Consider the following 24436-nt stretch of genomic DNA (forward strand, 5'->3'; position numbering starts at 1 on the left):
TATGTTGATGTCGAAGTTAGTTGTGATGTGTCGAAGGTCAAGGGATAGTTTCGTTACTTTGTAACCTTATTATAAGGGTACTTTTGTGTCGAAGCTTTTCATATCCAGGCCCTTATATTTTCCGCGTGCTTTCTAGTTACCTATAAATAGGTGTTCGGTACTAGATTTAGATAAGTATTTTCCTGTATTTGTCTATTCACTATGTACTCATTGAAAGTATAATCGAGCCAAACAGATATTATTTAGATCTTGTGTTCATCATTTTCATATCACTCTGATTCTATCATTCATACTCGATTACATAACAACTACATTTGGTATCAGAGTGGGAATCATTCTGCAATGATCTGATTTTCATTTGTGTCAAAAGTATTTTGATTCTAGTTCTAGATTCAAAAGTTTCCACACTTTTGATTATGAAAATATTCCTAGATCTTCAGTTGTGATTCGATTTTGTGATTAGTTTGTTTAATCGAGTGTTCGGTTTGTGTTTTCTGTCAAATTCATCCGTAAATTTTCAAATTCCTGAAGCTTTTCTGAAATTCTGTCCGTAAATCACTGGCGAATTTCAACATGAACACGATGGCGTCCTATTCTCATCTGCTTGGTTCTTCAACCAAAATTCCAATGCTGATTCCCAAATTCTACGATCAATGAGCTGATCGTATGGAAGACTACTTGAACGGTATCGACGAAGAACTGTGGAACTGTATTCTCGATGATGTTCGTCCTCCTGTTGTTGTTCAAAGCATTGGTACTGCTTCAACAAATCAAAATGTCAATGAACAATCGTAGAGATTGTTGAAGAATGAGAAGTGTATGCGTGAATTAAGAGGCGCTCTTCCTCCAATTGTGTACAATTATGTACGTAGCTGTAAAACTGCCAAAGAAATTTGGATACTTTGAAAGAAAAGTATCAAGGTAGTGAGAAGACCAAAATCAATTAAGTGAAAATTTGTCTAGTGGAATTAAGAGAGTTTAAACAAAAAGAAGGTGAATCTATTGAATTGTATTATGATCGTCTGAATGAGCTCATCTATAAGTGAAATCGATATGGAATCACCAGGTCAACTATAGAGTTTAATCTCACATTCATAATGGGGCTTCAAAAAGAATGGATGAATGACAAATGGTCATTCCCGTAAAAAAGAACTCAAATTTACTATTCCTAAAAATGGTTATCCTTTAATATCTATATAAGAATTGTTATGTTTTCTTTTAAAAGTTGTCTTTCTTTCTTTTAAAAATAAACATTTTTTTTTGCATCATACTTTATTTGGACGGTGTGATATTTCACAAGCCAAATTGTCGGGTTTTTCTTCTTCTTTTTATTTATTTATTTATTTATTTTTGTATTCTAACTGCATCAACTATTATGTTGGTTGATGAAATTGAATCCCCAACGCCAATGGAAAATTATGATTAGCCACTTGCAAATGACATACTTGTATAAGACTTGATGGTGTTTTTTGAGTTTTGAGAAATTTGATATTGCTTTTGAGTGGTGTAATTAAACTAATAATTCCACTACCTATATATACTAACAAACATGGAAAAAATGACATTTTATGCAAAAGAAAAAACAAAACAAAACGGCTGCTTTTTTAACCGGTTTCTCAAATCAATTCGACTCAAACCGGATCCAACGGGCAAAATCTAAAAAAAATATAAAAACGGTCAGTTCTATTAAAACCGTACCTGTTTATCTCAAACAGATTCGGATTTGAAACCACTTTGGATCCCGAACCTTTTTTGTGCACCACTAATTATTATCTTATAATATAATAATAATATAAGTAAGATACATATATTTAAGTAATTTAACAAACAAATGTTCTACTATAATAATAAATTAATGACTGACTATACAGAGAAAGAAGCATGAACCCCACCCCACCCCAGCCTTCCCATTCATTACTATATCTTCAAGTACAAACACAAAAAACACACATCTGAGATTCTAAAGAATGAAACCCATGGATGATGTATGGAAAGACATCAGCAGCCTTCCATCTCTTCACCACCCTACCACCACTCATCACCTCCAAGATTTCTTTACTCCAGCTGCAGCCACGGCTGGTGGAGGTCGTAGTGGAGCCACCCTCCACCACCCTTCTCCTCCAGAACCACCACCGCCACCGCCACCCACCACCATGTTAAGCCTGAGTACTTCTGGTAACTCAGCACATGATCAAGAACAAATACATAATAATCCATCAACAGGAGCCACTTCACATGTAGCAAATCAAAGATCCCCCCCTGAGTACAGTGACAAGTTCAAGCGTCTGATGAAGAATCGTGAATCAGCTGGTCGCTCTAGAGCTAGAAAGCAGGTCTCTCTCTCTCTCTCTCTCTCTCTCTCTCTCTCTCTCTCTCTCTATATATATATATATATATATATATATATATATATATATATATATATATATTGTATTCATCTAAAAATACAACAGTTAATTTCATATATACTTTAAGACATATATCTGACCATCAATTAGTTAAAACTGTTTAAAATGACATATGTTTATTTTATAAATAAAATATACTTTGAATCACAATCAAATACCCCTGCCAAAGCATGAAGTAATACTTTAATGCTATGAAGTTGCTTACAAATTAAAGATGGATGTTTAATTCTTTTATTTTTTTAGTTACAAACATTTCTTATTAAGACTTTTTATTAGTTATTTCTAACGTTGTTTTATGCTATTCTTTGCCAAAGAGCATTTAAGACATTAGTAAAATATTAAAAACTCTTATAATTAAATTAAAAATATAAAATACAAATTTTAGGATTTTCATTGTGCATGTTTGAAGACTGTTTGTGCCAATTTTAAAGAAAACGAATCCTTTATTTTGATCATTTTAAATATTTAGATATTAAAAACAATTTATTTGTGTATTCGGTAGTCAAGGATAACATATCTTTGACCCACTTGCTATTTTAGAATATATAAATGAAAAGATAAATATTCAAAATCATTTAATTTATTATCTTGATTTGGACGAATGGATTGATGATTTGGATTTATACTTTAATTAAGATGGAGTATTGATCAATTTTCTCATACTTTTGATTTCAAATGCATTAGTCGACGAAATAATTTATGTACTTTTATTTATACAAATATAAGATGGAAAAATGACTTAGGAGGGTAACCACTTCTTATCCGTGTTCATATATTGGCAACTTCTTATTTTTTGTACATAAGAAAGCAACTAACTTGTTTTAACTATGTAACATCCCAAAAATCATGACCAAAAACCATAATTGTCAAACCATTAATTTAATACTCCGGCATCGGGCCCCGCCTGGCATCGAGCCCCGCTCAGTATACAGATTTGTCTCTCTTAGGCCCCGCTGTCTCCGGGCCCCACCCGCTAAACACATACAATCATGCATATAACATGCTAACACATAAATAAACATACTCTACTGTATCTCTGTCCTAAGAAACATACTCTGCTAATAATGTGATACGGAACATCGTCCGTACTCAGCTAGTGATGAGATACGGGACCTCGCCCACACTCACCTCCCCACCAGGCACATACAAGTATCACACAGACAACAAATATAATCTAACATGCAAACATTCCTCGGGCACCCACCCGACATCGGACCTTGATCTGGAATAACATACAAGCATACAATGCCTAGGGCTAACCCCCGGGTCTTCCTACTCATAGACTACATGGGCTGGCATTGTGGCCTTAGACACATTCACACAGTGAACAGACCCACCTTGCACTGCTGAAGCCCTGACTGGAACTAGCTGGGTACGGACGAAGTTACGTATCTCATTATTAACAGAGTTTGTTTCTTATGATAGAGATACAGTAGAGTATGTTTCTTTATGTGTGGCCTAAGAGAGACATATTTGTATACCAAGCGGGGCTCGATGCCAGGCGGGGCCTGATGCCGGGCGGGGCCCGATGCCGAAGTATTAAATAAATGGTTTGACAATTATGGTTTTAGTATTAAATTAAAAACGAAATTTTTGGTCATAATTTTTGGGATGTTACACAGTTAAAACAAGTTAGTTGCTTTCTTATGTACAAAAAATAAGAAGTTGCCAATATGTGAACACGGAGAAGAGGTAGTTACCCTCCTAAGTCATTTTCTCATATAAGGTATTAATTAAAGTATAAATCACTTACAAATTTTCTAAGTGATTAAATGTATATACAAGATATATATGTTATTTCATCGTAGATTATTTGAAATCAAAAGCATGAGATCGAAGATTGATCACTTGGTATAAAATTTTTGCAAAATACAATCCCGGTCCTAATAAGATTATTTTTGAAGCAAGACCAAATTTAAGATGGCAAGACACTGGGACTGGAGTCCGTATTAATTTCGTAAGACCATATACCACTCTGATGCTACCCATATTCGTTAACTTGGTCTTATGTGTACGCAAGTGTAAGATATGATGTTTTTTTCTAAAACATCTTCAGTAATAGTTTATTTTATTTTATTTTATTTTTTATTTTTTTATTTAAATATAAAATATTATTAATCAATCCAAATATGTTTTTTAAAAGACTCAGTTAATTTGGTTAGATTAATAACCACTTTTACAGTTTTACTCTATTTTTTTGCTTCATGTTTTGTATAATTAACCTCATTCTTTAATAATGTTCCCTTTTACATTTCTTATTATATTTATCTCGTAAAGCTTTATTGTTTCTGACTAACTATATATATTTTATTTATTTATTTATTTTTGAATCGTCAAATAATTAAATACGTCTTATGTTTGGGATTGAATTCATGACCTCCTAATTAGTTATTAGATTAGAAACCTTAATGTTAACCAAATGAGTTAGCCCATCCTGTATATATATTTTATTTTGATATACACTATTAAGTCATATCATATTTTATTGTTTTCTATATTTATAATAATATATGTAATATTCTGTGACCAGATAAAAACGATATATGAACTCTGGTTTGGTAGTATTGATTTAATTGTATGTATTATAATATTTGAATTTATTTAATGCTATTGTCAAATACTTTTTATTTTTATAAATATTACATATATTTAAAACTAACAAACTAGATGAGTGGCTTTATAAAATATTACACAAAAATAAATATAAATTAATAAATTAGAAAAAATTCTTAAAAATGGTTAATGATCGTAAAATGTTAAATTTAATAACATTTTTTATATAGTTAGTGGAAAAAGGATGAAGAAGCTATATGTAAGGTCCATGATGGGAGATTGATATAACCTTAGAAAACTGATCTGATAAGTTGAAGAAAAAATTTGTTAGAGGATCTTAAACTTACATGTATCTCGTTAGGTTGTGAAAAAAATTAAGTCCTTTTAAGATGGTGACCTACAAATTACGACAATACTTGAATCCTAGTCTTACCATATTATAGTTAAAGTATCCACTTTGAAGTTTATTTTAAATATTTCATTTAGATGATATATTTTTTATGTTTTAAATTTATAAATATTTTATTTTTATAGGAACTTACGATTTCAGTTCGATGCTATGATCATAGTTTTTATCCTACGATCATAGTCTTTCAAACTTAAAAAAAATCATATTCAAGATCTCAATATCTTTTTTTTTCTATATTTATCTCTTTTATATGAGGTTTTTAATTTTTATAGCACAAACTATAAAATATATTTTATCTAATAAGAGTAAATTACCTAAAACATTCTTATGATTTGGTGTAATATGTAGGTTTCTTTCCTATTAATAAATTATCACTGAAACCATGAATGTGGTATTAATTTGTTGCAGTTTTCATCCCTCACATACATATTTATGATTTTTGAATATTTATTTTCTTTTATTTCTTATTATTGATATATTATCATTATATAGGTCATTAAGCATTTTGTTGATAACTATTCATGGTAAAATCTATAGCTACTATGACTGAATTGATGTTAAATCAATTCATTATATATATATATATATATATATATATATATATATATATATATATATATATATATATATGTTTGCACAAGATAATTATTACCCTTACAAAAAGTTAACAATCATGTAATATTCTACGTAAAAGAAATTAACTAATTAACTAATTAACTACCATAGTTTAGTTAATTATATTAACAAAATTTTAGTTTGCATCTTATTTATATTTGCTTGTATAAGATCACTTCATATTGTAATTAACTTATGTAAGATCACTTGTTAATTCTTTTGGTAAGAGATGTTTAGTATGTGCAACATCACTTTGTGTCGAAACATGCTTGTTTTAGATGTTAATATTACGTTTTGGTGTCAAGTGTATTCTTTTATGACTACAATTTATAAATGACATACTATGTATTTCCCACATCATAGTCTATCTTTATTTGTCATATGCTAGTGAAAAATAATTATTAAAAACGAAGCACATAGAAATTGTCATGGATTTCGAATAGCATTAGACACTTATTCTCGTCTTTGTTCCTTTTAAAGACTCTCATATTTTTTAAGCGATCATCATTGTCTTATTGAAAATTTAGTGAAACATTATCGGACTCTTGCTACGTGTGCTTTACAAATTTTCAAAGTGATTAAATGTATATATATACAAGATAGAGTTTATTGTCATATAAATCAATAAATCGGTCATATATATTAATAGTATTTTGTGAACATGATAAATAAATTTAATGGTCATATCCATATTAAAAAAAAAAAAAAAAAAAAAAAAAAAAAAAAAAAAAAAAAAAAACAAAAAACAAATGACCAAATATATACAAGAGAAAAAGTTTATTACCCTTGTAAATTATAACTTTTCAATAAATTTTTAAATATTTACAGGCTCGTGCTGATGAATTGGAACATGAAGTTTTAAGACTAAAAACAGAGAACGCTAAACTCAAAAGGCTCCAAAAAGAGGTGACTTTTAATATTTATTCGTTCCTTTACATGTAAAAATTATGAAATCGGTTTTTCTAATTAAAAATAATAAATAACAATATTTTATTTAGTTTTTAGAATTCCCAAATAGAAACACAGTCTACTTTTAGGGACATGTGTTTTTGTGATGGTTATGACGTTGCTACCAACTTTTAAAATATTTATTATTATATTTTATTTATTTATATGTGGATATTGTGTTCTGAAAACTTTACCAAATTACAACTATGTCATCTCAATATAAAATATTTTTTCATAGCTATAAAACACACATCCAAAGTCAATATAATAAATAAGTTAGTGTAACTCATTTAATGAGAAAAAACACTAAAAACTCTATTTAGATGTGGCATGGAACGTAGTCACACTCGAATCAACCACACAAGGTGTCACTAGTCATTTCTCGGTTTGTAAACCCAAACCTTATTTAATATTTTTAGACTGTTCGTTTTAATTATATATTTGGTAAATGTGTGTTCATGTCTATTTTATCCCAATTATTTTTTTTAAGTTACTATTATATATTTATTATTATATAATACCCTCTTAGCTTTTCGGAGATATAAAATACACGTTCTAATGATTGTTCAATATTTTTCTATGATTTTTACAAATTAACTACAAAAATCAGCCACATTCTCAACCAATCTGCAAATATGGTCACTATCACCCTATGAGGAATGATTGTCATTCCTTGGATAAAATATATGTTAAACTAGACTCTCTTCTCTAAACATAGAACATGAACGCATTTCATTTGGAATTTTCTGTAATTAATTATGCATAATACAATATGGCTATTACAATTAGCCATCTGTGTGGGCCAGACTGTGAAGAATACAATATCCACTAAACTTAGGAGTAGAACCACGATAAGACCTTTGTAGGAAATACCAAAACCTCATGTAAGATGGAGTTCTCTAGATTTAATATGAATGTATAAGTTAGCTATGCGATTAGTGATTTTTCTGAACTAGTCTGTATTGAATGAAAATTTTATCATATTTGTAATTGAAAACAAATCAAACCCTTTGTGTATTGAATGAAAATTTTATCATATTTGTAATTGAAAACAAATCAAACCCTTTGGATGGAAGAAACTAGACATCCACATATTTGAAGGGATATAATTTTTATAAAAATTGGGTACTCTATTGATTTTATATGATTTTTGAAATATAGGTGACAGATTTCATGTATTTACACATTGACATATTTAAATATACTTTTCACCCCACCCATTAATCCCTTAATGAATAATAAGCTCATGACTATTGATTTCAATGAACAAGCCTAAAACATATAGTTTCAGATGAATAAAAGAAGCATCTTAATAGATTAAGATTTATGCTTGAAATCAACATAATAACCATGCTTCTTCACATAAGATGATCACTAGAAGGAATCTTGAGTTTGGCTTTCAATTCAAACTAATTACACACTTAATAATCCCTTGTTTTGAGCTGAAAAAATGAATCACCGCTCAACCACCATGAAGTAGTGGTGACATAGCGGTGATAAGGTGGTTAAAACCCTCACACCAAAAACATTACAATCAAAGGCCACATGAGATAGCTTGACTAAACTTCTAATGAACATTAATGGGCTAGAAAAGCATGACCCACAACCACCCCATGGTGGCCTGTGGAGTCGATGAAGTGACCTCCGGCGAACACCACTGCCAACAATGGTAGTTGCTAGTGGTGATGGTTTTTTGTGATTTTGAGATAGAAGAAGAATGAGCTAAAGAAATGTAACAACGAAGGGCTTCTAGAATCACCAACATCCACCTGTTGGAAATCTAACCCTTTATATTCACTTCACTGCAGCAACAGAATATGAAGGAGAGTTGTTTATCGACTCAAAAACGGCTGCTATAATATTCAGAAAACTAAAGTCTTTTTATAGCCTACAAAACCTAATTGAACTAACCAAAAACAAACACATGTTTTCCTCTTTTCCAACACTAAACCTATCATTTTAAAAGCCCCGAAAGACTTGGTCCACATGACCCATTCAACCCATGAACTACTATCTTTAATTCAATTACTAAATAAAACTAATACTAAACTAAAAATAACATATATGTCAAGATTAAACCTGACATTCACCCCCCTTAATCTTGACAATCTTGATATTTGCTTCTCTTGCTTAGACTTCTTGACTGCTACTCGCTGTGATTTTGCTACTACATGCTACATACTTCAAGTTTGCTACTTGCTACAAACCTCTTGCTTGCTATCTTGCTTTTCTTGCTTGCAACCAGCCTTGTACTGCTTGTTAATCACTTGTTGCTTGCTTCTTCTTTCTTACCTGCAAACAAACAACAAACTTGATACATCTTTCTTCTGATTAACAAACATGATCTGCCTTGCTGCTTATCTTTCATTCTTGCTTTCTTTCTTGTCTGCTACCTGATACAAACTACTTTTTTCTTGCTTTTCTTGCTTTCTTTCTTGTCTGCTACTTGATACAAACTACTTTCTTTACTTGCTTCTTGCTTTCTAACATAGAACATACTTCAGCACCTTCTTGCTTTCTTGCTTGCTTTCTTTCTTGCTCTCTTGGTCTTCTCTTGCTGAGAACCCTTCTGCTTACTTCATCTTTTTGCTTGCTTTTTTTTATCTTTCTCAGGTAAGCAAGTAACTGGCCTCGTCTTTCTCCTTTCTCCTTTCTTCTTTCTCCTTTCTCCTTTCTTCTTTTTTCTTGTCTTTCTTTCTTTCTTCTTTCTTCTTTTTTTTTCTTCTTTCTTTCTTTGTAGCAGTCTTCGCTGTTGTAGAAGCCAATCTCAATTCTTCATGTGATTAACATGAAATCACCCCACTGTCTTCTTCTTTCGTTCTTAGCCCTACAACCAAGGGCTTCTCCTCCTCTCTCGCCACCGACTCTCAAACCCGATTCTTCTAAACGAGCCCTAGGCTCTGATACCAAATGTTGGAAATCAGGCCCTTTTATATTCACTTCATTTCAGCAACAGAATAAAAAGAGAGTTGTTTATCGACTCAAAAACGGTTGCTATAATATTCAGAAAACTAAAGGCTTTTTATAGCCTACAAAACCTAATTAAACTAACCAAAAACAAACACACGTTTTCCTCTTTTCCATCCCTAAACCTATCATTCTAAAAGCCCCAAAAGACCTGGTCCACATGACCTATTCAACCCATGAAGTACTATCTTTAATTCAATTACTAAATAAAACTAATACTAAACTAAAAATAACATCTATGTCAAGATTAAACCCAACACCACCCCCGCAATCTCTCTTCTATTTTTTGACACTTTTTCATCAGAATCTCCAACAAGTACCTCATTTCTCAACCTCATTCTTCTCTCGGTATTCCTCCCCTTTTCTTTACTTTACAACTGGTTATGTTGCAAGATGAGTGGTTAAGTTTTTTATCCATTCGGTAAAGATGTGGTTTAGCTAATATCTAGTGATTAATGGGCTTTTCCTTATATTTTCACTCTATCACCTCAACGTTCCCATTTTGACAAAAACATCCCTTAATGTCAAATATATTAACAATTTAAGTTTCTAGTTTAACCCTTTTAGTATGTCACTAGATTTGAACTATTTATATCCAAAGTGATTTTTCTAATTATCTTTATTAATATTTATCCATTTTACTATTGTAAGGATCGCTACAATCCCAATCATGCTCAACATAGAAGAACAATGAGCTTTTTTTTTTTTCTAAAATCAATTGGTGATAAAAGAGATTACCCATTGTCTTATGTTTTAGCATCTAGTTTATCTTTTTACCGATGTGGGATTAGGTTCGCATCCCAAAAATCTTCCCCTCAAACTCAAGTTCCGCCCTTCACCTCTCTTTCAACAACTGTTCATCAGATTCAATCTCTTTTCATACCACTGATACTCTAAGAACATGCTTACCTGGGGCCATTGAAAAGACTTTCGAAAAAAAGGCTTTAGGATCAACTTCGTTGATCTGGGAATTACTAAGGATTGTGCCACATGCACCGACCACATCATTTGGGCTACTACCGTAGCTCTGATACCATTTGTAAGTATCGCTACTACTATAACCATGTTCAATATAAAAGAACAACAACGTTCCATTTTCTAAAACTAATCGGTGATAAAAAGGATTGTTCATTGATTTATATGCTAGCATCTAGTTTCTCTTTTATCGATGTAGGATTGGGTTTTCATCCCATCAATTATATATATATATATATATATATATATATATGTGTGTGTGTGTGTGTGTGTGTGTGTAGGTTCCTTTGAGATTAAAAATAAAACAAAGATTTTGAGATTCAACTTCAACCACATATTTAATATCTACCGCACTAACCCTCCGACATACCGGTGCGTCAGACATGTTATAATCATAAATGATTATATAGTGCCGTCCGTTCCTTTCTCCTCCTCCACCACCACAACTGCCACCGCCTCCACCACTACTACCACATCCGACACCATCCGACCCCACTACTATCAACTCTGTCACTTATACCACCGTCACTTCTGCCATCACCATCTCTTATGCTACAAACTGCCATAATCATATATGATTACTCAATTTGTGAACACAGATATATGTATAATCATTTATAACTAGGCATACCCTACTGCTGCCGATACGCTGGAACGTTAGAGCGGCAAATGAGAAATATGTGGTTGAGGTTGAATCTCAAGATCTCTAATTTTTTTAATCTCAAGTGAATCGTCATTATATATATATATATATATATATATATATATATATATATATATATATATATATATAATTTTTCTAAGAGCTTTTTATTGTTCAATTGCTTTATTATTTTGGTATTAAATTGATTAAATTCATATCATCTTACTACTTTGACATCATATACTATAAGATATACTATAAGAGTAAAATAAACATCTTGGAAATAAAGATTTTGTCTCTCATCAAAACATATATTTATATTTATATTTTTCCCCTCAAATAATTTTGATCTAACGGTTTTCATCATTCATAATTTAAAGTTAAAATATTAGTATTTTATATGTCCATTTTTATGTTTTAAAAGTTACATTTTCAGTCCCTTACATAATTTATGTTTATAGTTTTCATTTTTATTAATTTCATTAAGATACATTTTAAAGTTATATTTTCGTTCACCTCCTCCATACATAATTGTTTTGACCTGAACTTTATTTTTATATTTTTTTCCCACTTGATATGATAATTATATCATATCATGATATATATGGAGTGTTGACATTTTTAATTTATATTCTATATACGATTTGCAATAAAGTTGTTCCACACATTAAAGTTACATTTTCGTCCCTTAGATAACTTCTTTTTATAATTTTTGTTTTTATTAATTTCCTTAAGATATATTGTCAAGACTTTGGTTCTCCAGCTCTGATTAGTGGATGTTAGGATGGTGGGTAGAATGGAAAGAGTGATTACGGAGTCGATATGTTTGATGGTGATTTGGGTTCTTTGGACTTACAAGAATGCATTTAATTTTGGTCCCAACAAGTACATGAAGCAATTTATTTTTGATAGCATTCTTGAGCATTCTTTTAAATGGTTTTCTTTTCATAATACTAAGGCTAGGATTAGTTGGACTACTTGGATGAATAATCCAATCATTCCATAATTTTGTTTGTTTTGCTAGTTTCTTACTAGCTATGGTTCTATTTTTAATAAAAGTTTATTGTCGTTATTTGAAATGTTTCTATACAATTATGATTAAGCTGTTAAAACTTTACATTACTACATATTATCCACTCGTTAGGTTTTTGGATTATTTTTTTGTAAAATCATATTATTATGTATTATTTCGATTCATTTTATTTATGAGAAATTAAATATCCTTTTGCTTTTTCTTCTTATTTATCCTTCTACTAATATGAAATGATGACAAGTGTCTTACAATATTATTAATTTTATTAAAATGTGACATTTATAACAATTTTACATGAATATTAATATAAGTAGGAAGAAAATATAAAAAATATTTAATTTCTACTTATTTATTCATCAAAAAAGCATTTATATGAAAACTTCTTATACTATCATCACAACACTAATTTTTATTTGCTTTCCTCTCTCTTTCTCTCTCTCTCTCTCTCTCTCTCTCTATATATATATATATATATATATATATATATATATATAACCATGTTAATTTTGTGAGATATAGGGGTATGATCTTAACCATTCATCTTAGAGATCAAGAAATAAAAAAATATTAAATGCAAAATAAAAGAAAAAATTCATTGTTTTAAAAATATACTTTTGTCATTTAATTTATCCAAAAAAATAATAAAATAAGTAAATAAATACTCTCTCTGTATATATATATATATATATATATATATATATATATATATATATATATATATATAACCATGTTAATTTTGTGAGATATAGGGGTATGATCTTAACCATTCATCTTAGAGATCAAGAAATAAAAAAATATTAAATGCAAAATAAAAGAAAAAATTCATTGTTTTAAAAATATACTTTTGTCATTTAATTTATCCAAAAAAATAATAAAATAAGTAAATAAATAATAAATAATAAAAAAATACCATTTTTTTAAATATACGTGAAATATTCTAATAAAATATTATAATATAAATATTCAAATATAATTGTTATAATTTTAGAACATTCTAATATTATATTAGATTTCTAAGATATGTAAAAATATTTTAATATTCTACTAGAATTGTTTGTATATTAGAATATTGTACTAGAGTTGTTTGGATATTTATACTCTAATATTCTGGTAGAATATTTGAATATTCTTACAATTTTGTTTTAATATTTATGGTGTAATATTTTATTAAAATATTACACATACATTTAAAAAAATGATTATTTTTTTTATTCTATTTGGATTAATTAAATGATGAAAATATTACTTAAAAAAATTCAAAAATTTTCATTTTAAAAATAATTTTTTGATCTCCAAGATTAGTGGCTGTAATCGCGTCCCCATATGTCATAAAATTAGAATGGTCTCAAATGAACCAAATATATATATATATATATATATATATATATATATATATACATACACACACACACACTAGGCGAATGATCGCGTGTTGCGCAAAAGCATCTATATAGCTGAAATCTTTACAAATATATGTTTTTTTAAATATAACAATAATGTCGTTGTTAAATTTGATATATTAATTCGTATACTAAGTTGATATAGTATATTGATTATTTTGAATTATATGATAATATATACATCTATTAAAACTGCATAATCTCAATCTTATGAATGACCTCTACCTGCAGGTTACTCATGAATAAAATTAAATATAATATATGTTTTAATATTATTTAAAATTTTTGTTATTGTTAATTCATTTTTAAAATTTGTTTGCTTAATGTTTTAATTTCTATCAGTATAATTATTTAAAACATCATAAAAATTTTTTTAAAGATAACAATATAATCATTTATATAGAGTTATTTTTAACTATTGTTATTGTAAGTTATTTTAAGTTTTTTATTTCAAAAATTTTAACGATTATAAAAATATCTTTAGGAAATATTTTAGTGAATTGATATTACAATTTAGTTTTTGCATTTAGCACTACAATTTATCACTTTTCACTATTCACAAAATATTCTTTGGGTTTTCTTAAGTGGAACTGAAATTTATATTGAAGTTGACCCTGTAATGTTATATTTAAATTAACAGTTTAAGTATTTTGTCCATACAGTTCAAAAGTTATAGCTTTAAATCGATAATGGTTTACATACAACAACATATTAAATCTAATAAATTAAGTATAATATGTTAAAAGTTAAAGACATAACTTTATAAGTAGAAGTGAAAATATTATTTTAATATTGAAATTTAGTTTATTTTTTTATTACACTTTAGGTTTGATACTTATTTATTCTTATTAACCAATTTATAATCATTATTAGAAAGACACTACAATTTATCACTTTTAATTATTTATAAAATATTCTTTTGGTTGTTTAAGTTGATCATGTAAGGTTATATTTAAATTAACAATTTAAGTATTTTATACAAATTGATCAAAAGTTGTAGCTTTAAAATGATAATGATTTACATACAACATATTAGACCTAATAAATTAAGTATATTATGTTAAAAGTTAAAAACAAACTTTATACGTAGAAGAAAATATATTTTTTTATATTGAAATTTAGTTTATATATGATTACATTTTAGGTTTGATATTTATTTAACCTTATTAACCAACTTATAATAATTATTAGAAAGCAATTGAAAAGTCATGGGAGTTTCAAATGAATGTGGTTCAAGAAAAAATGCAAGCTTTATAAGTATATAATGATAATGATAATGATAATAATAATGATAATGATATATATATATATATATATATATATATATATATATATATATATATATATATATATATATATATGGTGTGGAACAATTAGAATCACTAACATTTTTAGTATCATTATGATCAGTTTTTCAAACCTTGTTTTAGAGCTTATCATATATATATATATATATATATATATATATATATATATATATATATATATATATATATATATATATATATATATATATATATATATAAAACATGTGCATCATATGTATATCATTTGGAAAAACATTTTTTTTTGGAGCTTATATTCTATCAAAAAATAATTAAAAATCTATAAATTCATAATTCTTTAACCTTTACCCATACTGATATTCATTTTTTTTTTTGCATAAAATGTAAAATTTGCACCTTATGCACATCAATAATAAAACGTTTTTCTTTTTTATTTTTTTTTCAACAAATCATTTTATATTGCAAGGTTTTAACTTATTGGGATGTTTTTTATATGTATATTAATGTGCACATATGCATATGTGTGTATTTACATATTTGCATATGTGTATATGTGCATATGGTGCACATTTTACTTATTTTTTTCTTTCAAATATCAATATGTAAAGATGTAAGATAAGCTCTAAAACAATAACCGAAAAATCATTCACATTTGAGTTTGTGCATGTATGCGATATATATATATATATATATATATATATATATATATATATATATATATATATATATATATATATATATATATATATATATTAAATAAAATCGTTTTAATTATCTAAGACGTTGCTATGGATGTGCTTCGTTGAAAATTTTTTTAGAGAAAAACAGTTTCTCAATTAAAATGTGTATATGGTGCATATGTTTCATAATTTTTTTTAATATCAATATTGGAAGAGATTGAAAGATGATAAATTTACATATTTTTAGATATTTTTTTTGATAAAAAATAAACTTTAAAATAAGGTTTGAAAAGTTATTCGAATGGTTATATATATACTTATAGTTGCCTTTTATGGACAGTTACAAAGGTTTCTTTTAATGTAGAGACAAGTGTGTTTGTTATTTCTCTTATTATATTTTTCAGAGATTGTTATTGATTATTGATTATTAATTAATTTATATTTTATATTTCTATTTTTCCAGTTATGCTCAGCCTCTTCCCAGTTTCCTAAAAAGCCCAAGCTTCAAAGAACAAGAAGTGCCCCTTTCTAAGGTCACTCATGTTCATTTCGGAATTTCTAATTTTCATTTCCAATCTTTATTAATTTTTTTAGTAATTAAGGAATCTCTTTAAATCGTAGGATTTTTAAAAATATATAAAATATAAAGAAACAATTTCACTTTTTTCACAACAAATCGGTTTCTGATTGTAGTTTATTAATAACCGGTTGTACGAATAAAAGTAAATAGGTTCGCTAAAAAATACTAACTTCGGTTCAAGGACTTAAAAGTAGTCTTAGAAGTTAAAAATATATGACCAAACTAAAAAATGTGAGGTTATTCGTGTTAACTTCATATTTTTCTTTTGATATTATAGCAAATATCGAGAACCCGGGTTGTCACGATATTTATAACAAGACAAAATTTGGTACAAAGTATTATGGTTTAACATGTGATATCAAGATATTTTACATACAAGTTTCAAGTATCCATCATGACAAAGCAGACAAATATCCCCATAATCAAGTATACGCTTCCTTCAAGGTTTAAATTCATGTTAATTTTGAGGTTTTTTTTTTTTTTTTTTTGAGCTATTTCTGGTCAAACATTTATAAAGACCGTATATAAATGAACACTGTTTTATATGCAAAGGTATTAATCCATACCTCATAAAACTTAAGAAACCAACAAAATCCGTAATCGGAAGAAAACATAGCACATGTCAAAGCACGTTACTATAAGCATCGACACTCCTATAACATATAGATCAACAAACAATGTATATTTAGAAAACTATAATATAAAATTGAGTGATCAAACCCGGAAAATCATCATAAGTCTAACAATTCTCACATCCAAACATTTAACATTTAACATCATAAGTATATAATAGATTTTTCTCTATATCTCAAACTCATCAAATCACCAAATTTCACATAAACACTTATGGGCACAAGCAACCAGAAACAATTTTATGACTTTTCACTATTATAGCAAAATACTTTATGAAACAAAACTAATACTATGGTAATCGAAAATCACAAGCTAGAAAACATACATTTGCTTAAATCGAATTAAGCTAAACAAGTTTTCTTGAAATCTCATTTGAAAGTCTAGCTCCAATAGTGTGGTAGACTCTAATGTGTCACACCTAAATCCTAGGAAACCCTAGGATTGAAAAAGAAGGGGGGGGGGGGGGGGGGAATACAAGATCTGAATGAATTCTATATGTGTGAGGTGTAGGATCGGTTTTGGCTAGCATACACCCCTATTTATACCTGCTAGATAACCTAGAAACCCTAAATTTGAATAATAAAATAATAATATTTTAATCCAGAAACCATAAAGTCGAATCCTAAATCCCCCCCCCCCCTCCCCACCGAGGTTCCAGAATGTCTTCCGTGTTCAACTAGTAAACGGTTGCCTTTTAACCCTTACACCTTTAATTAATTCTAATTAATCCAAAATCAATAATTAATTCATTCTGATTAACTTTAAAATAATTATTATTATATATAATTAATATATTAAACATATAATATATTGTATATTAATAAATAATATGCCTCTCTTCTAATATCAATCATATATATTTTCTGGTTATAAATGAACCCCAAAAAGTACTTTACTTTTATTTTGTAAATTATACAAATTTAGTTAAGACATTAGACACTTAATCCAACAATCCCTTACCCACTCGAGGAGTATCAAAGTTGACCATTCCCTTTGACCCACTGATCTCTTTAATGTGGGTTATCTCTTTCCACTTGGGTTGAGAATAGGCATTCCTCTCCTTCCCCTTACCTTGATGGATAGCCATGATTGGGGGCGCTTGCAAAACTGTTTGAATGAGACTTCTTCATTGCTACTTTAATAATTTGCTAGAGATTATGAAGCTTAATCAATATGGTTTTAGTAGTGTTCAAATTATAAGTTAGAATAAACTAATCATAACTACTTAGAAATGATTTGAGCACCATGTCATTCCAAGCTTTTTGTCAAAATACACTTTGAGCTTTTCCAATCTCTCTACATGTCTCTGCATTTAAATACATTTTAAAAATATAATATTTAAATTTAATTATTTAAAATTTTAATTAATTAATCTTTTAAACCATTTAGATTTACTATTCATCCTTTAATTATAATTAAACTGTTAATTAGTTTATATTAAATCTTATTAAGGATAATTCCATTATCTAATTATCTTATAATTGGATAAAAACCTTTATAAAACTTCCATATTTTTAAATTAGGATATCTTAATTATCTAGATTTAATAATCATATTTCATCCATTTAAAAAATCTTAAAAATGAATAATTATCCTACAAACTTGAAAAATGCAAGTTTTTTTGGAAATCAAATTTACCCTAGGAGTCGTCGCTCCCTGCGAAAAACCTATTTTTTTTTCATTTTCCAGTTTCATCATTATGCACTTATGAGTGAAAGCCTTAGGCTCTGATACCACTATTGTGACTTTGAGGTTACAAAATCAATGTACATGCAGAATTTCACATAAACACTTATGGTGCATGCCTCCTAAAACATTCTATGACTTTTCACTATTATAGCAGCATACTTTATGAAAGAAAACTAATACCATGGTAATCAAAAATCACTAAGGTAGAAAACATACCTTTGCTTAAATCGAAACAAGTTAAACAAGTCTTCTTGAAATCTCTTGGGAAAGTCTAATGGGTCACACCCAAACCCAAGGAAACCCAATGATCGAAAAAGGAGAGACTGGAGAGATAGAAAATCCAAATTCTATATGTGTTGAGGTGTATGATCGGTTTTGGCTAGGGTATACCCCTATTTGTATCTGCCAGATTACCTAGAAACCCTAAATTTAAATAATAAAATAATAGTATTTTATTCCTTTTCGAATTCGGTTTCTTATCTTATTAGATGGCTTCTAGAAACCCTAAAGAGGGCTCCTAAAACTATCCCCCCTTGGGAGGTTCTAAAATGCCTCTTTGTTCAACTATTAAACAATTGCATTCTAACCCTTACAACTTTAATTAATTCTAATTAATCCAAAATCAATAATTAAATTAATTCTTATTAATTCTTAATTAATTATTACTATTTCCAAATAATATATTAATAAATCATATGGCTCTCTTCTAATACCATTCCTATTTATTTCCCGGTTATGAGGGAAACCCAAAAACGACTTTACTTTTATTTTATATATTATATCAATTTAGTTAAGACCTTAGACACTAAATACAACACAACCCTCATTATGGGGCAATAAAGAAAAATAACTAACTACTCTCATTTGTAAACGACGAACAACCATTATTGGGAACAACTAAATACTCACAATTATGGCAACGATGAACTACCCATAATTGAAGCAAACCAACTCATCATTCTTCCTATTTTAGAATTTTCAACATTTTTTTTCTCTTTAAACTTTCTAAGCTTATTAAGCTTCTAACCTTTACAAATCATAATTAAGTTTGTAACTTAGATCTCAACAGTCTCAAAGCATAGCCCAAGTAATATATAATCATACTCAAGATATAAAATCAAGATAATTTTCGAAACATATCTAATCAAAGGGTTTATGAACTCAAAGGTAAATTCCAGGGGTACATAAAACCAATGCAACTTCAACATATCAAATATTCCTTATATATATATATATATATATATATATATATATATATATATATATATATATATATATATAGAGTAAGGATTGATTCAAAATTTCAGTTTCAAAAGCGACGAAATTAACAGCAGAAGCATTATAAAACTTTAATAACATAAAACAACTTTATACCTATTAACGATCATTTTGTATGAACATGAAATGTTAAATCACAACCATAGGAGGATCAAGAAATAACATCCTTTCAAGATTTTGAATCTTCTTCGAAGGTTGGATGTTGATGGATACGATAAGAAGATAAAAGAGGGTTCCTTTAGAGAAGTCCACCAACAAGTAATTAAGACTTTGGATGCCAGTCCATGACTTGCAATATAAAGCTCTTAAGTCTTAAAGCCTAAAACTAATTTTGTTTTAAAGGAGAGTGAAAGCATCATGCTTTTTATTTTATGCTCTAACATTTTAGAGAAAAAGAAGAGAGTAAGAGAGAGGAGTTCATGGTTTTACTTGCATGGAAGCCTTTAAGCACTTTATTAGCTAGTGATTACCCTTTGTGTCTTAACACTTTAAGAACCATATTTAATGATTATAACAAGGCATATTTCTAAAGCATGTCATGTTTAATTAAATAAGCAAGAAGCACAAAATCTTGTCCCCCATGCTAGTCCATAGTTTTGCAAGGAAAAAAAGAAAGGGGTAAAAATGTCTTTCACTCTTTTTTTTCTTTTATATGTTATGTATAGTTTTAATACCTAGAATATCTTAAGTCCAGAAAGATGTACATAACATTTTAAATCATACCTCATGATATTACTTTGATACTAACATTGAAAATTATTAGTTTCATATAATATGAATTTCCAATTAAAAATGAAAGAGTTATTAATATTTATCAAGAATCAACTTCTTATAAATATTCATTTTATGTGTACTTGTTATTTGTGTGGACCTATATGATCAAATGTTGTTGGTAATATCATTCCAAAATGAATCTTGAGAATATAGATATTTCAATCTCCTACTTACAAAATATTCACTATATATTGATATGGATAGTGGTGAATGTGTAGCAACATTTCACTGCCCCAACAACACACAAATAGGTGCTATTTAACAACATAAAATTCCTGAAAATCTTACAAATTCAACTAATATAAGGTAAGTTATCAATTTTCGCTTTGCCACATACATCATGCTAACATGAGATTTGGATCGCAATCAATATGATCTATTTTTCAACTTTTAGTAAGGTGTCTTAGATGTCTAACTCTTAACATATAAGAGGAATAAATTCTATATGCACTAAATATTCCTATTATGTAGTTCATATTATACTTAATAATGGCCTTTATAAATGTCTAGTAAAAAATATTTAACCATATCAAACCAGAACATTCCCTACACTCAAGTCCAAAATATGCATCTCATGTCTAATGATACAAATATATTACATTTATCAAGTATCACTCATTATAGCAATCCATGATCTGATCTTGAACATGTGTCATGTATGATACTTGTTCTTTACCAAGTACATTGAACTTGGTTGCAGTACTTTGCCACTTTCATCATATGAAAATCAAGCTATCTAAATCATATTAGTCTTACTTCATAATTCTTCCCAAAACTACCACAACTATGACTGACTATGGACCTTTTATAATAACTAGATTATTCAGGGATTAACATGATAATATAGAACACAACAAGTATTAATGAAAAGATCATATCCGTTATGTCAAATTCGATGCGATAGTTGTTATTTACATTTTCCAATATTGAAATAATAAGTCCAAATCAAATCTCATTACTAGAATAACAAAGTCATGTTGTTCAAGCGCAACCCTCATGCTTAGCTTATGTAAAGGCTTCATGAATAGGTCTAAATAAATTTCAATATGTGTAAATTTTGCGAATATAATCATCTCATTCTTTAACTTTATTCCTAATATATTGTTAATGTAGAGAAAATGATTGGTGTTCTGATATGACTTAGGGTCCTTAGCTTATGTAGCTGCACCTTGTTGTCTTAAAAGATTTATAGGGGATGTTGAATGGAAGGAATCAATCTTAGGTTTTCAATGAATTTTTTCATCCAACCACTTTGTATTACAGCTTCCGGAGCAACAATGTATTCTTATTTTGTAAGATCGTGCAACCATGTTTTGTTTGGAACTACTTTCCAACAAACAATTGTTCCTTCATTCATAATGAATACATATCTAGATTGTGACTTACAATTAACTCCAACTATTTGGAAGCTAGCATTTGTGTACTAATTTACAACAAGATCTTCTTCCAAACTAAGTAACTTACAAACATTTCTTCATTTCTTTGCAAGTACTTTTAGAATGTTCTTTATAGTCATCTAATGACATTCCCTTATTTCTGTTGGGATTTAATATCATTAAATACACATTCACTAGGTATCAGAAACAATTAAATTTACTTAAGTGTACATGCACCCTGGGATTTAGGTTTTACTAGTTTTAGCAATGTACTTTAAAAACAAACTAAAAGAAGGATAAGACACTTACCTCTTGATCATTATACTATGTGAATGACATTCTTCCAATGGATGAAGGACCCAAAGTAGAATCTATCTAACGTAGTTAGACCCAATAATTCAAGAAGGAAACAAGGAATAAACATTATATTAGGGTTTATGCGAAACATTAACCCTAAGAGAGGGGTTATGAATTTCATCCACTAGAAAAAGAAGAGAGTAGGGAGAAAAAAATAAGTCTTAGGAATCCCTTGAATTTGATCCCCAAGCATCCTATTTATAGGCTCCAGGTAAATCCTTAAGCCAGTCAAATTCCTAATGATAATCATTATCCTTTTTAAAAAAAACGTGTCTTATCTGAATCCTTTAGGATAAAATCGTCTGTATCATAATTTCTGGAGTGTTCTAAATATTCCAGTTAATCTCAAGGATTTAATTAATATTATACCCTTTTTATAAATTAAAACTATTTAGTTAATTACCAAAATAATTTCCAATTTAAATTATATATAAATCAACAATTTATTTTTCTCTAATTTCTTATTGCTAATTATGTCATGGGGCCAACCCAAACGGACACTATTATTACTTAGAAATATTACCAACTAGTTAATGACGTTGGACACCATTTCCAATAGCCTCCCACATGAGCAAATTATTAACTTTTTAACGTCTTAATAATTTTCAAATAACGTACCAATAGAGATTGACTCATCTAATGCAACTGCCAAACACTTGATCTTAGTTAAGTTTAGTTCTTATATAACTTATAAGATATTCCTTTATTCAAGATATCCGTATGAACATAAGACATGTATAACGGGTCAATATGAAAGCTTAAAATTTTGTTTCTTGGTAAAGATTTTTGATGATCATATATGACTTCTAAATCGAGCAAATCAATTTAGTCAGGACCTAGCCAAGCACATTAAATGTTAGTATTTAATCATTGGGGAGGGGGGAGGGAGAGGGATCCCATAGATATCTCTTCTTCTATTCAGGTAGAAGGAACAAATAAAATTTCACTACATAGTTTTTATCTACTTGTCTAATCATACATGGCCATAACCTTTATGACTACCAATTACAGATAGCGTTGGAGCACTCCAATGCACAACACAAACAAAATCGCATATGCATCTCGGTTTGAAGAATAAAAGATATTATAATCATAGAATTACTCACGACTTGATCCATGAGTAATCTCTAAGCGTGGTTTGTTCCAATACTTAAAATCCTCATTTCAATTAGCGCAATCTCTTATGTGATGTTGAATCTTGTATGGTCCACTTGACTAACACTCATGAAAGTCTTAAATTCCAATACTTACTCCTAAGAGTATGACCGTTTGTGGAGTTATGAACATAATTAAATAGTCTGGAAATGGGTTTAAAACATGTAAAAGTGAAAAATAGTAATGAATAACACCACTATAATATCAACAAATGCTATTTATTAAGTCTACACACACTAAACATCAAAACAGTTACAATTCAAACTATTGTATTCTTAATTAAATCAAACAAATGCAAGTGTGTTCAGGCCAATTATTTTGCAGATCTAATGTCTCAAGACTTTGTCTGACTAACAAACTTGGTCAGTGGCATTGGCTTAGTGAATGGATCGGCAAGATTATTTTCTAATGTGATTCTATTGCCTATGATGTATTCACACTCGAACAACTAAATGTGATTGTACTTATAGAGTATGTTTCATGTGAGCTTATGCGAATTAGGATCAATACTTGAGGTAAGTTCACCCTTATATTTACAAGAAACTTTATAAGGACCATCAATGATTAAACTTCAACAATGATGTCACTAATGAATTTCTTTTAGTCACATTGCTTCCATTGCATTCTAAACTAGTTTTAGTATGCTATTAGTTTATTATAAATCCACTATAGTGTAT

The 24436-nt window shown here is 28.6% G+C and overlaps 1 protein-coding gene across 7 annotated transcripts in view; it reads left to right on the forward strand.

Moving 5' to 3' along the window:
- The first annotated feature begins 1860 nt into the window (after positions 1-1860).
- LOC145086058 (uncharacterized) overlaps positions 1861-24436 on the forward strand; it is a 38553-nt gene continuing 15977 nt past the window's right edge. Inside the window, exons 1-4 of one of the 7 annotated variants that reach the window (XM_079023783.1) lie at positions 1865-2333; positions 6814-6891; positions 16381-16450; positions 16775-16919. In XM_079023783.1, the coding sequence (XP_078879909.1) occupies positions 1968-2333; positions 6814-6891; positions 16381-16449 (513 nt within the window). In that variant the 5' untranslated portion in view covers positions 1865-1967 and the 3' untranslated portion in view covers position 16450; positions 16775-16919. Of the gene's footprint in view, positions 2334-6813; positions 6892-16380; positions 16451-16774; positions 16927-24436 lie in introns of those variants that run through there. The other 6 variants (XM_079023787.1, XM_079023782.1, XM_079023781.1 and 3 more) reach the window with 6 other exon arrangements.

Source organism: Lactuca serriola, chromosome 2, assembly GCF_051521515.1.
Source record: "Lactuca serriola cultivar US96UC23 chromosome 2, Lser_US96UC23_V15, whole genome shotgun sequence".
Taxonomy (NCBI): domain Eukaryota; kingdom Viridiplantae; phylum Streptophyta; class Magnoliopsida; order Asterales; family Asteraceae; genus Lactuca; species Lactuca serriola.